The sequence below is a fragment of the Dacryopinax primogenitus genome (assembly GCF_000292625.1).
Source record: "Dacryopinax primogenitus strain DJM-731 SS1 chromosome Unknown DACRYscaffold_17, whole genome shotgun sequence".
Taxonomy (NCBI): Eukaryota; Fungi; Basidiomycota; class Dacrymycetes; order Dacrymycetales; family Dacrymycetaceae; genus Dacryopinax; species Dacryopinax primogenitus.
Window position 1 is genome coordinate 512,826 of NW_024467214.1, and position 13,242 is coordinate 526,067.

The window sequence follows — 13,242 nt, forward strand, 5'->3', positions numbered from 1 at the left end:
AAGGAGGAAGAGACGCTATTTCCGCGCTCCGTGTCTCTCCGCTGCTGATTTGAGGAGGGGAAGAAAGGAGAGCCGGGAAGACGGGAGACGGGCGTGTGACAACACGTGGTATCTTCTAGGTGGAGGGCAGTGCGGGCGTGCGCCTGATGGGCCCTTCGCTGGCGGGATCTGAGGGATCTGACACTTGTCGGAGGGGTGTGGGTTGTGCGATTGGGTGGGAAAGGGGTACACAGCCACTATGAAGGCTGGGCCTTTGATGTGTGTTTGTGCCGTTTGCCCCGCTTCTGGGATTGCCCCACTGACGAATGGCGGTGACGACTCTGCGAATTCTGACCCTTTCAGACAGCCGGAACGGGCTCAGCCGAAAAAGAAGGCACAACCTCTCCCCCCTCTTGCATCCATCACTTCGCCCGATCCCACCGAATCCCGTTATTCACACACCACGCTCTTCCTTCCCTTCCCTTCTTCCCCTTCCCTTGATCGTCCACCACATCCCATCACACCGTTCCATTATTTAACTCCCTCACAGCCCGCCCCCGCACGCCTCCCCCTTTTCCCCCTCTTCTTCCTCCCTGGCCCCCCCTCGCCTCACCTCACCATCTCATCCTTCCCTCCCTCCCTTCATATACCTCCACCCTCTCCCCTTTAACGACTTGTACGTATACAATTCATTTTATTTTATTATCCATATCTCATTTCTCACAGCTATAATGTCCGTTCAGCATCGTGGTCCTCCCCCTATCGACCGTCCGCTCGCAATGGATCGTGATCCCAGGGAGATGCGCGATCCCCGCGATCGCGATCGCGACCGAGAACGCGAGCATGTCCAAGCCCCACCCCACCACCATCATCATCACCATACACACCATCATGCTCCGACTCACGCAATCCCTACCCCGACAGCGATGCATGCTGCTGCCGCGGCGGTGGTGAATGGTCCTCCACCACCGCAGCATATGGTTGGTCCACCCTCTGCGGGCCCTGATCCTCGTGCGAGAGACTATCCTCTTCCCCCGCCACCGGGAGTCCTCATGGATAATCCTGGTGGACACCATCATTCCCTCCCCCCTCCGCAACACCTGCACCATGTGTTGCCCCCGCACGTACATGTTCATCCTGGCCCACCGCCGCAGGGGCCTGCCATGGCGTACGGTCCCCCACCGCCAGGGTTCGCACAGCACCAACATCATACTATGGCGCCTATCTCCGGGCTGGCGGACCACACGGATCTCGAGGCTCTCCTACGCTCGGGAAGGCAGGATGAATGGAATGCGCCCAGGGCAATAAGACGACCCAGCGAAATTCCAGTTATCAGGGAACTGGACAAGGCAGATCATGACACATGGTGTCAGATCGGTACGCTGTGCTTCTGTGTCATCGGGATGCCGTCTGATCGGCTGTGCAGGCGCAATGGCAGAACAACTGAGCGATCTGGATCGCGCGATGGAATGTTATCAGAAAGCGTTGAGGTACGATCCCGAGAGCAAGCGCGCGTTCTCCCAGCTCGGAGCTATCGCTCGTGCGAAAGAGGACTTCCCAATGGTGCGTGACGTGTTTCCAACTTGTGTTTCTACTTTCCATCCGGACCGCGTGCCTGGTCTATCCCCTGTTTTATTGTTTTGTTATTGTTTCTTTCATCTTCGGCACCACCGGCGGGGCGAGAGAAGCAAGCTGCGACTAGCAAGAAGAAGCACGGTTGCTATGGGTGCGTAAGCACTCAGGGGGGATGTATTGTGTGATGATGTCTTTGCGGTGCGTACCCTTTCGTTTCCTCCACCATCAACGTGGGGGGATAAACGCATGTGGCTGATTTTTGACACATTAGGGTTGGCGTGTAGCGTGTGCTACGTAACACACTCCAAAGGATGGGCGACTTGGTTTTCCGATTCAGAAAAAGGAACCGCCGGCATTTAATCGGGCGACAACACGGCCCACCAGCAAAGCGCGTGTCATCCCCCATCTGGTCAACAGCCCATCAAAGGGAAACACGCCCGATCGGGCCGCCCCTCTCGATACCCCTGAATTCCACGCATTGTTTTTTTTGCCGCCGCCTTTCTTCCTTTAGCTTCCTTTAGCCTCTCTTCCCACGCGGGCACACTTTTGAGCGGGTCTTATCGGCTATCCTCCCCATGTGGCGATGCCAGACTCTGATTTCATCCCCGATCCGCACTTTGTTTACTTCCGCTTTTCAATCACTGGACAACCCCCATTCGCTGATTCCAGCACATTACGGAATCTGCTTCCATCACCTTCTTCAACAAGCGTTCTTGCCTATTCACTTTTCAACCTTGGATGATTCTCGAGTTTCTCTTTCTGTCCCTATTCATTGTCCCCTTGTGGGGCCCTCACTTCTCACCGAGCCAGCTGACCATCTGACCCTCAGGCTGTGGACTACCTCAGTCGCGTTCTCTCCCTCGATCAACAGAATGGCGAGCTGTGGAGCGCACTCGGCCATTGTTATCTTATGCTCGATGTGCTTCCCAAAGCCTATTCCTCTTACCAGCAAGCCCTGTACTGCCTTGCAAGTCCAACAAATGTCAAGCTCTGGTACGGCATCGGCATACTCTACGACCGCTATGGCTCGCTCGAGCATGCAGAAGAAGCATTCACCTCCGTCCTTAGGATGGAAGAAGGTAAACCGTCGTCATTTAACGTGAGTCTCGGTCTCACCCGGCCACGGGTAGATCAAAAAGAGCTAAGCTTTGGCAAGACGAACGAGGTCTACTTCCGTCTGGGAGTCATCTACAAGCAACAGCATAAGCATGACCAGAGCTTGGAGGTGAGCAATTTACCTGTCCTGTGTTGGGGGTACAGCTGATGGTGCGAAGTGTTTCCAACGGATTGCGGAAGATCCGCCCCAACCATTGAGGCCCTCAGACATCCTTTTCCAGATTGGACACGTCTATGAGCAGAAGGGCGATGTATGCGTCTCTTTTTCGCAGTGTTTAATACCAGACTAACGCGATCTACGACAGTACGATCGCGCTCGATCGGCATATGAACGCGTCCTTCTCGACGTGCCGAATCATGCAAAAGTCTTGCAGGAACTGGGCTGGTTGTTCTTCCAGTCCCATACATCGTTCCACAGTATCGACAACGCTATCGAATGTCTTACGCGGAGTCTCGGTGCTGGGAGCTTGAACGGTTTGTCTTACCGTTTCGAAAAGTTGGGCTTGCGTTGATGGGTTTTCTTGTAGATGAGAGCGACGCTCAGAGTTGGTATCTGCTTGGACGAGCATATATGGCTGCGGAGAAGTATAACAAGGCATACGAGGCGTATCAGCAAGCTGTGTACCGGGATGGCCGGAATCCGACATTCTGGTGCTCTATCGGGGTGCTGTATTACCAGATCCAGCAGTTCCGAGACGCGCTCGACGCATACTCCCGCGCGATCCGTATAAACCCCTACATCTCCGAAGTCTGGTTTGATCTTGGTTGCCTGTACGAGTCGTGCAACAACCAGATCTCGGACGCGATCGACGCGTACAAGCGCGCACTCGAGCTGGACACCGAAAACCAAGGGATTAAGGACCGACTCAGGCTCTTGGAAGATCACAAGTCGAGTGGCGGTCCTCCTCCCCCGCCTCCTCCTGTCCAAGATGTGCATCCAACAGCTTACGCCAGTATGCAGGGACAGCTTGGCCCACCGAATTCTCTCGGCCTTCCGCTGAGCCTTGGTGTCCCGTCACCCCGGTATCCGGTACACGGGGGTACCGCTCTCCCGCCTATCATGTCCGGGCCGGGAATGGCCCCACCTGGGCACCGAATTAACTCCCCCTCCTATGGTCAGGTTGAGATGTATCGTCAGCCCCACATGGCGAACGCCGAGAACTCAAGAACTGGAATGGCCCTCGCACCGATGGATATTGACCGTGCTGGTCCTCCTCCCGCGCACGCCTCTGCGCTCCCCAGCATGCCCCTCGAGCCGCCTTATGGTCGCCCACCCCAGTCTGCGGGGGAGATGCACCCTCTCCAGCAGGCGCAGATGCAGCATCCGGCTCCTCAGCCTTCCCGTGGACCGTACGAACAGCAGCCACAGCAGAGGATGGAACAACATCGGCCTCCTCCGCGTGTGAGCCCGCCTGTACGCACGCACTCGGCGGCACACCACCAGCATTCGGGCAGCTACTCGTCCCACCATGCTCTGCTCAACCCATCCACTCCCCCGGCTCACCCTCAGCAGTCGCCACAATACCCACCGCCGCAGGGGTATCGTCCTCCCCCGTCGGAGCGGGACCATCCGCCTGCGTGGGATCAACGTGGACCTCCTTCCGCTAGACCAGGGTACGATATCCCTCGCCCGGTGTACGACACTCCCGCCCCGCCGGGGATGCGTGACCGCGAAAGGGAACGCGAACGTGAGGGCAGGGAGAGTGAGCTCAGCACCCCTTACAGAGGGTATGACTCTCGCCGTCCGCCGTCGCCTAGAGATATGAGGCGGCCTGAGGTAAGGCCGCCTGTCGTCCAACAGCAGCAGCAGCAGCAAGCGCAACAACAGCCAGAGCCTGGTTGGCAGTCAGGTCCTCCCATGCCCCAGCAGCCTGTCCTCCCTCCTATGCCGACCCCTACCGCTCAGACGAAGAGGTACGATCCGCTCCACGACAGTGCGGAAGATGCGCGCAGACGGGAAGCTGAGAGACGTGAGGCACCCCCTCCGGATCGGATGGACGTAGACCGTATGCCCCCGCCTCGTGTTGTCGTCAAGCAGGAGCCTCGGACCGTGTTAAGCGTCACGGCTGAGACAGACTCTCGCATGGACACTGCTAGCCCGCCCCTGAAGGAGGACAAGAAACGCAAATCGCGTGGGGTGAAGGACAACGAGTCTGATACTGGGAGTCAGAAGAGACCGCGTCGCTCAAACCCTCGCAGCAAGAAGGAAGAGAATGGCTCGTCTCCCGCGCCGTCGAGGATGCGTAGCAGGCAGAAGGATTCTCCTGGGTCGAACCCAAGCTCGAACTCGAATGGCCGTAGGGCCTCGCGCGCTTCTGCCACACCGTCGTCCACAGCACCCCCTCCCGCACCGGTTTTAAGTAGGGTCGTAAATGAAGACTATGACGAAGGAGTCGCCGAGACCCTCATGAATCTTTCGAAGCCACGCCACGACCCCATCATCAGTCCCACACGCTCTGAACACGGGGTACCAGTAATGAACCACACACCAGTCGGACCCCCTCTTCCCCCTGCCCCATTGCCACTTCCTGTGCATGCTCCTGCTCCCGTTCTCGCTGGTCCCCTGCCGCCCATGATCTCCCCTCCTCACAGGCCAGTCAAGAACTCGCCCACCGCATCTATTCACGGACCTGAACGTCCCCCACCCGTGTCGAGTCCGGCCTATTCTCTTCCTGAGCGCAACTCGAAACAGTTCGGACCGTCACCTCCCCCTCCCCATCGGATGTCCATTTCATCCATGCCCTCCTCGAAGCCGCAGTCACCTCTGGGGACACGTACGACCCCCTCCAGCGTACAGTCGCCTCCAGGCGCCGCTGTTCCCCCGCCTGTCTTTCATGGGCCACCTCGACCACCCGAGATGGTCGGGGCCGAGTTGACCAGGTCAATTCCCCCATCTACTTCTCCTGTTGCAGTGGTCAGCCCAACTACTTCCAGGACTGAAACGCCGAACGGTCCATCTAACCCTCGCAAGCGCCCGACGCCGCCGAGTCCCATCCCGGACTTCGGGATGAAACGTCAGAGGTTGGATGTTCCTTCCCCACCTCGGGCAGCCGAGCCTGCACCTACGCCCACTCCAGTGGCACTCGCAGCAATCGCGCCTCCTTCCCCTCCTCGTTCTCCTCCTCCTATTGCTACCCTCCAAGACGTTTCTTCTCCTGAATCGACTCGCAGCCGCAGCCCAGGCGACCCATCTGATCAACTGATGGACTCGCGCAACTCTCCCGCCGTTCCTCCCGTCAGCCCACCTACCGATGTCGCAAAGGCGGCGGCCGCTCCCGCTATGGAACGTGTCGTGCTCAAGGCTGTCGACGTTACGGGACCCACCAAGGCTGCTACAAGCGACCCGCCCGAAGAAGACAGCCCTATGGACATGGGTGAATAGACCTCGAACACCAGAAAAACCTGGTCATGAGAAGAAAATTCTTAATCAGCAGCATCCCGGTTATGAGTACTCCACGCCCATTTTCTTGCTCTTCCATCATTCAACGATGTTGACGATACAGCTCAAACAAATCAAATTTCCTTCATTGTGCTAGTGTGTTGTCGTGTATTCTTCTGCTTTCCATGCTGGCTCATGCTAGAAATCCATCCCCGTGTGTCCATAGGTGTTTGTGGTAGGTTCACATGAAATACGAGTCGCTCAGTAAAAATATGCATTTCACCAAACATTACAACATCATCGTCTGAGAAAGAAGGGAAAATATCAACTCTATACATGTCACGAACTGCATGCAGCATTATAATTCCTGCTCAACAACCCTGTTTGCCTCGGCGCGTTCCCTTATACCCTCTTCTAACCCGTTTCTTCCCCGATAGCTCGAACTCCTCGCCATGTCTTCTCTAGGGCTCCTGCCGCCTCTTCCACCCAACACTGTCCTGATGCTGCTCGGCCTCTCGTCGTCCGAGTCATCCGCGTCATCTGCGTCGTCGCCAGGGCGTACAGAATAGGGCAATGGGATTTCCTTCGTCACACGGTATCGATCCGCATTACCGATATGCTCGTTCTCCACCCGGTAGAAATTCCATTGGAACCGTCGAAGCGCTTCAAGGCACGCAAATAACCAAGCTCGCACAGTGAGCGAAAGTCCTCCGGTGGGGATGTAGAACACCCAATCCAGACGAAGGATGATATTGCTGACCTGTGGACCTTGAGCATGCATCCCAGCTTGGAGACAATGTCGTACTTACGATCGCAAAGTAGTATAGTGGGACAGCCTCTTTGCCGTAAATCAGATCGTCCCGCAGGAATGGCCACGGCGCCTTAGGTCTCATAAAGGACCAGTCCATCAACAGGTCCCATGCACATGTGTAAATCGATCCGAGCGTAGCGAAGAGAACGTAGACGACGAAGGAAGTATCACGTCCAGATCCTTGAAGGGAAGTCAGGTATGGGGTAGAGGGGCGAAGAACGAACTGACCCAGATGGCGCCAGTGATAATAAACAATGTACACTACAATCATCGAGAGGTACTTTCCAGCCTGGAAAAACATCATTATTAACGAGTGCAATGCAGCACTAAGAGCAAGATCCTCACGTTGACCAAATGAATCTTGAGTCCCGAATCCGCCCAACGCCTCACACACTGCGAGAACCGCAATCCATATGGCAGCGCGCTCAGGAACGCAGCAATCCAAGTGTTAGCCGTCCCGCAGAGCGCGCTTACGCTGTTCCAATTATTGTTATACGCGCAGCCGAAGACGTAAAGGTTGCCGAGTGTGTAAGCGAGCGTGCAGAGTTGGTCCCCGAGCCAGAAATCTGCGAACTCGACACGCGTTGTGCCCGAGACCAGGAGTCGGGCGATCATGTATAGGAACCAGTAGCGAGAACGACGTCGCCAGATTGGGAGGGGGTTGATAAGGACCAGGATGGAGAGGACGACCCATGCCAGTGGCCAAGTATGGGGGTCGACACGGGGGTTGTCGACCAGGTAGAAGGAGAAGAAGCAGCAGTATGAGAGGGTCATGAATAGGAATGCAGGGAGCTCGAAGAACTCCCGGTAATCTAGCACTGATCGGACGTCCAGGTCGAAGATGAACACCCAGTTGATTCGGGCCCGGGTCCAGGCGCACATGTTTAGCCCTATGAGGAAGGTGAATATGGGGAGGATGAAGAGAACACCGTAGATGTTGAGCAGGGAAGCCCATTCGGGGACGGCGTTCCGCACGTAGGGATCGAATGCTGTATCTCGTCAATAAGCGCTTCAACGCTTGTGGTAATGACTCACATCTTACGATTCCCAGAACGATAGCAGGGATGGCCAAGCCAACATATACGCCTGCCCGGAACGTGCTGAAATGGTGTGTCTTGGGTATCACCTCCTGTCTGAGTCTGTCTCTCGCCCGCTTCCTATCACCCTTGGCAAACCTATCCGCATAGACAATCTCCATCTGTACGCGAAGGGTGTGCAGAGGCTCGGCGCGACAGAGAGGGAGGGGGTCCACGCGCTCGGACATGTAGAGTTCTTGAGCGAAGAGGATTCCTGTTGTCTTCTCGAACTTCTTGAGAGCTTTGCGAAATCCGGTGAGGTTGAGGATCTGATATGTGCTCAGCACCAATGTCATGTAAGATGAGATGAGTCCACACACCCGGTAATTCTCCAAAAGCTCCAACCCCCTATAATACTCTTGCAATGCAATCTTGATTTTCTTCTTCGCCGGCAAGTATCCATGCGGGTCCAACTCCTCCCCTTCCCTCTCCTCACGCGTGTCCACATCGACCGACAGCTGATCCCCATCCGGGTGGAAGAACCTGCGTATGCCGAGATGCGGGAGGTTGGAGGGCGGGGACAGGACGTGTCGCGAAAGTGTTGTGGTGAGGATGTTGGGCCAGCGGTCGGTTGTTCTCGGGTAAGCGGTCTATCCACCCCAGATGAACGCAGCGAAATGTAAGCGCCTCGTTCGTCTGAAGTAGCGGAAACGCACGTAATACGCCTCTCTGTGCTCTTTCAGCTCGTCCACCTGGTTAAGCAACACCGCAGCCTTATCCCGCGCCTCTTTCGCCCTAGCTTCATAGAAAGACTCGACCTTATCGAGCTCCGCATCGAGTTTGGTAAAGAAGCTACGCTCGGAAGGGGTGAGTTGGGTGAGAAGGTCCGACAGGGTACGCGGTTGGAGCGGGATTTTTCCTGCATTGTGTGGGTTATGTTATGGGGGAGGGGAATGGATTATTGCAGGGTGGACGGACCGTTTTTGCCTGCTTTGCCCTTCCTAATGCTACTCCCTCCTGAAGGGCGAAAGATACTCCTTCCAGACTTGTTCGACTAGCCCACCCGGCATAACGCGTCATTATTGAATACTGGAAAATTTGCAAACGGGAAGTTCTTACAGGTAGCAGCCCACCTCCAATTAGAGGCCCATTCCTCTCTGATCCTGTTCTTGTTCCAAGTCCTGCTCTAGGTGTCCCGGGTAGGGTCCCAACCGTAACCCCCTTCCCTCTCGCTCGCTCCGTTCCCTTGTCCTTGTCCCTATCCGTACTCTCATCCGTCGTATCCCCCTCCCACACCTCTCCCACGCCAATCCTAAACCTACCCACCTCCCCCCCACTTTCCTCGTTCTCGTTCCACAGACAATGCGATGTCCCTTTCCGAGCTCCGACCTTGTCAACCGACAGGCCTGGCCAGTGGTCTCTGGGATGAGCACCACCAAACTCGCCTATGTCGCGCAGAGTCCCTTCTGTGCCTGAGCTTGCATGCCTGGGTCCAGGGATCGAGGAGGGGGAGGCACTCTCCGAGGGCAGAGCCTTGTTTGCCAGGACAGGGGAACCCCGGCTGGCGGTCGAAGCGGGGGACATGCCTGATTCCGGAGCAGAGAGACCTCCAGGCGTCTCCAACCCCGCATAGCGGCCCGGAATCCTCCTAACCGCACTGGGTTCAGCCCCGTTCGCAGCTCCAGAACCGGAGGGCGCAGGGGGGGACTCTTGTTGTTCTGCTATACGCTTGATGAGTTTCTTGAGCCCGCGGTAGTCGATGTACGCTTTGCGCCATTCTGGGATCTGGGAGATGTGAGTGGGATAGAGTGGAAGGAAGAAGGACGCACGAGGGAGTCCCGCAGGTATCTGTTAGAAGTGCTTTGGTCAGTTATGTTATTCCATGTACGTGTGGATTGAGTGCTGACCTCCCAAACTTCATCTCTCATCTACTTTTTATGCCAATCTGTAATTCCTGTAATCCACCGAGTTACAAAGTGTATAAAAATACAACAACGGAAAGGAATATTGGAAATGAGATGAAGCAGTTAAATGTGCCAAGAACGGGCGCTTATTTGGGCCCTCTTTGCACGCCTCTCCCGATCAGCGCCCTGATTGGCTAGATTTGGAATTTTCAGGTCGCGTGCCCTGAATATGACGACATGTCCCTGTTGGCACGTGCGCCGCATCTCGCGTTTTAGCAGTCTTCTTTCCTTTGTTGTGCTCCTCCAACTCCGTACTAGTGAGGCTGGGCTTTTCCGACACCATTGATCCCAATCACTGTCTATTTCGACCGCATTCTCAAAGAGAACGGATGGGGAAAGACCCAGAACAGGTGTCATTCTTGCTCTGTTTTGACTTTGCTCTCGACTTGTACGCTAACTGCTTGCAACGACCCAGAATCAATCCCTCATTCGAGGTCCTCGAGCGAGCGGCGCTCACTCCTCCTCTCATCCTTCCTCCCACCCTTAGGCATCATCTTATTATTGAAAGACCGCAACGGAGAGCGAACCTCCAGCTCCTCGTCCCGTTTCTTCCCCTCTCCCGGGGGGGAACGACTGTCGAGCTCGAAGTCTTCGTCCAAAGACCTCTGCTTCACTTTCTGTCCAGATCCGTGCTGTTGGCCGCCCTTGTCACCCTTGCTAGAGGACTTATCTCCTTTCTTCCCCTCCCCAGACGGGGGAGAACGAGTCTCCAGCTCCAACTCGGACAGGTCCCGACGAGAAGGGTGTTTCTTCAGTGGAAGGCCTTTAGCTGCTCTCCGCTCCTCCCGCTGCTCTTCCCGGACGTGGTTGACATTTTTATGCTTGGGAGAGGGGATTGGGCTCGCTGCGATGCTGGCTGCGAGGGCTGCGAGAACGATGATGGGGGCGAAATGCATGATGGCTGGCTTTGGTTAAGGCGGAAATTAAACGTAGTTGTGGGTATGAATGTGTGTACGCGTTGTGTAATCCTGACCAGCAGGTGAGAGTTGTACGAAGCAGAGAGGATGAGGACAAGTGGAAGTGGGTGACCAGCACCGAAGTTGAGCAATTGTTGGGTAAAGAACAACGACGGTATGTTCTACTCTTTATATACCCAAGGAGAGCTAACATCAACGACTTTTCTCCAGTTCTTCTGGACGTTGAACTCCCATGTTCACCCGGAAGAACCTGGTCAAAGTTTGCCATGAAACGCCCATTTTCGGCACGCAGACTCACACACGATAATCAGCTTCTCACCGACCGAGGGGAAATTGCCATCCCAGACAGTCTCGACGATGTTTTGATATAGACGGTCTGGGGATTGACAGTGCGTGGTCCAAACCTCAATCTGACCTGCGTGCTGCGCAGCCTCACGTGCCGGAACGCGTCCTCGAGTGATGAGCGGTCGGGGTTCCGATGGATGGGGCACCCGACAAGCTGTGCATGTTTCCTATTACATCACACTGCGGTATCAGGATCTTCGAAACTGTTCTCAACCCCGGCTCGGGCAGGAAAGCTGTGGCTTTGAAATTAAATCTCGGTCCGAATGCTGGTTCCCGCTGAGTCCAGCGAGGTAGACTATGACTCAGGTGGGTGTCGAATAAGGCTATCCATATGCCGCAAACAGCACATGCTCATGACCCAAAACTGAGAAGAAGACGTATAGGGAACATCAGGAAAGGAAGCCCTCTAAAGCTGTCATACCGCACTTTCGGTCCGCTATGATACCGAACCTGAAGGGGATTCTGATTATGGCTGAAGCAAACTGAAGACTAACAATTGGCACGTGAGCAAGTGGTTCTCTGCAGTACTGTGTGCAAAAAAGTGAACAACATAGGCGCTGATCGGCAAGGCGTGGTAATTTCATGCCCCCTGCTTACGGTCAACCGCAAAACACCAGGACGCTCTTCACTTCAAACGTGAAAGCTCAATCGCTTGCTCGTTGACCTTCTGTCTATAATCTAAGCTCTTCACGCCTGGTGCGATCGATCAACTACTCATCTTCGAGCCTGGGTCAACTGGAAACATTAGTTTGACGTCCTTTTTTCACGACGTAATTGCACGCGCGAGGACCCAAGATAGTGTATCATTCTTGCTCTCTACTGATACTTTACTTTACATTTGTACACAGATACACTAGCGATTCCAATTCAACAAGCTTTACTCCTTAGTCGAGCTCTTCAAGGGAGCGAGGGCCGAAGCGGTGGGCCTCCTTGCGCTCACCAGCACGCTCACCCGCGAGGAACATCTTCCTCTCTTCGTGCCTCAGGAAAGACCCACCCTGAGGGGAGCGGACGGCGAGCTCAGAAGAGTCGTCCTCCACCGACCGCGCACCAAATCGGCGAGCCTCCCTGCGCTCACCGGCACGTTCGCCGGCGCGGAACATCTTGCGCTCCTCCTGCCTCAGGAAAGACCCACGCTGTGGGGAACGGGTGTCGAGCTCGGCATCGTCGTTGACTGAGCGAACACCGAGACGGCGTCCCTCCTTGCGCTCGCCAGCACGCTCGCCGGCAAGGAACATCTTGCGCTCCTCGTGCCTGATGAAGGAGTTGCGCTGGGGAGACCGGGTGGCTAGTTCAGAGTCGTCATCGATCGAGCGAATTCCCATCCGACGGGCCTCCCTCCGCTCGCCCATGCGTTCGCCCTTGCGGAACTCAGCCCGCTCAATGCGGCGGAGTTGACCCGCACCAATCTGGGGTTCCGGGGTGGGAAGAGCAGCGATACCGGCTGTGAGGGTGGCAAGAACGACGACGGGAGTGATCTGCATGATGATGGTGTTTGGTTGGAGTGGATGTTAGAACGGTGGAGGCAAGTGTAGTGGTAAAGAAAGTCGTGTAAAGTCGTAAGATCCTGACCGGCAGGCGTGAGAGGCAGAGAAGTGGAGGAGTGTAAGTGTAAGTAGGTGACCAGCACCGAACTGAAGTGACTGTTGGGTGAGGACTAGAAAGCGTATATTCTGCTCCTTATATGCAATCCCGGAGAGCCGGCATCGAAACCAACTCTGTCAAGTCACAGGCTCATGACATCCTCTGCCGAAGCCACCATCACAACACTAGTAAGCTAGAATGGAACGTTGCCTTTGTCATCGCTGTTGAACGGCAACAGGGACGTTGACCAGAGTTTGCCATGAAACAACTTCAGTCTTGGCATGTAAACTATGCATAGATTTGACTCTCTCTGTGAGAGACCGGCCAGAACCATCATAGACCAGATTAGAGACGTTTCAGCATAGACATATTGAGTTAAGCCAGTGCATCAGCGCTCAACCCCTATTGTGACTAACTGGGCGCAAGACGCAGCCTCTCGTACAAAAGCGATGCTCGGCCGGCGGCACCATTGTTCCGGTGGGCCAACATCCACACGACATGCTATGCCTCCTCTCATTTGTGCATCGCAATTCCCTCTGTCGCCGTGTTCAAGCAG

At 55.5% G+C, this 13,242-nt stretch overlaps 5 protein-coding genes across 5 annotated transcripts in view; 1 reads left to right on the forward strand and 4 right to left on the reverse strand.

Annotated features, from left to right (window-relative positions):
* The first annotated feature begins 577 nt into the window (after positions 1-577).
* DACRYDRAFT_24125 (uncharacterized protein) lies at positions 578-6,319 on the forward strand. Its single transcript, XM_040773557.1, has 8 exons — positions 578-655; positions 706-1,356; positions 1,406-1,542; positions 2,384-2,653; positions 2,711-2,779; positions 2,829-2,921; positions 2,976-3,144; positions 3,198-6,319. The coding sequence occupies exons 2-8, from the start codon at positions 906-908 to the stop codon at positions 6,050-6,052; spliced, it is 4,044 nt and encodes a 1,347-aa protein (XP_040625943.1). The 5' UTR covers positions 578-655; positions 706-905; the 3' UTR covers positions 6,053-6,319.
* Positions 6,320-6,407: 88 nt separating this feature from the next.
* On the reverse strand, positions 6,408-9,561 carry DACRYDRAFT_82957 (EXS-domain-containing protein; the record flags this gene model as incomplete). Its single annotated transcript, XM_040776602.1, has 8 exons — positions 8,996-9,561; positions 8,855-8,930; positions 8,593-8,795; positions 8,257-8,526; positions 7,896-8,205; positions 7,206-7,849; positions 6,859-7,149; positions 6,408-6,809 (listed from the first exon to the last, which is right to left on the reverse strand). Exons 1-8 carry the CDS (start codon positions 9,458-9,460, stop codon positions 6,408-6,410), a joined length of 2,661 nt encoding a protein of 886 aa, XP_040625944.1. The 5' UTR covers positions 9,461-9,561.
* A 704-nt stretch (positions 9,562-10,265) lies between these two features.
* Positions 10,266-10,736, reverse strand: DACRYDRAFT_110370 (uncharacterized protein; the record flags this gene model as incomplete). The annotated part of the gene is made up of 1 exon (XM_040769044.1): positions 10,266-10,736. One exon carries the CDS (start codon positions 10,734-10,736, stop codon positions 10,266-10,268), a length of 471 nt encoding a protein of 156 aa, XP_040625945.1.
* Positions 10,737-11,986: 1,250 nt separating this feature from the next.
* Positions 11,987-12,340, reverse strand: DACRYDRAFT_90656 (uncharacterized protein; the record flags this gene model as incomplete). Its single annotated transcript, XM_040776962.1, has 1 exon — positions 11,987-12,340. The coding sequence occupies one exon, from the start codon at positions 12,338-12,340 to the stop codon at positions 11,987-11,989; it is 354 nt and encodes a 117-aa protein (XP_040625946.1).
* The window catches only part of DACRYDRAFT_24128 (uncharacterized protein), a gene marked incomplete at its 3' end in the record, with an annotated part of 2,449 nt that continues 1,547 nt past the window's right edge, over positions 12,341-13,242 (reverse strand). Inside the window, exons 2-3 of the mRNA XM_040773558.1 lie at positions 12,606-12,616; positions 12,341-12,374 (exon numbers count right to left, since the gene is read on the reverse strand). The remainder of the gene's footprint in view (positions 12,375-12,605; positions 12,617-13,242) is intronic.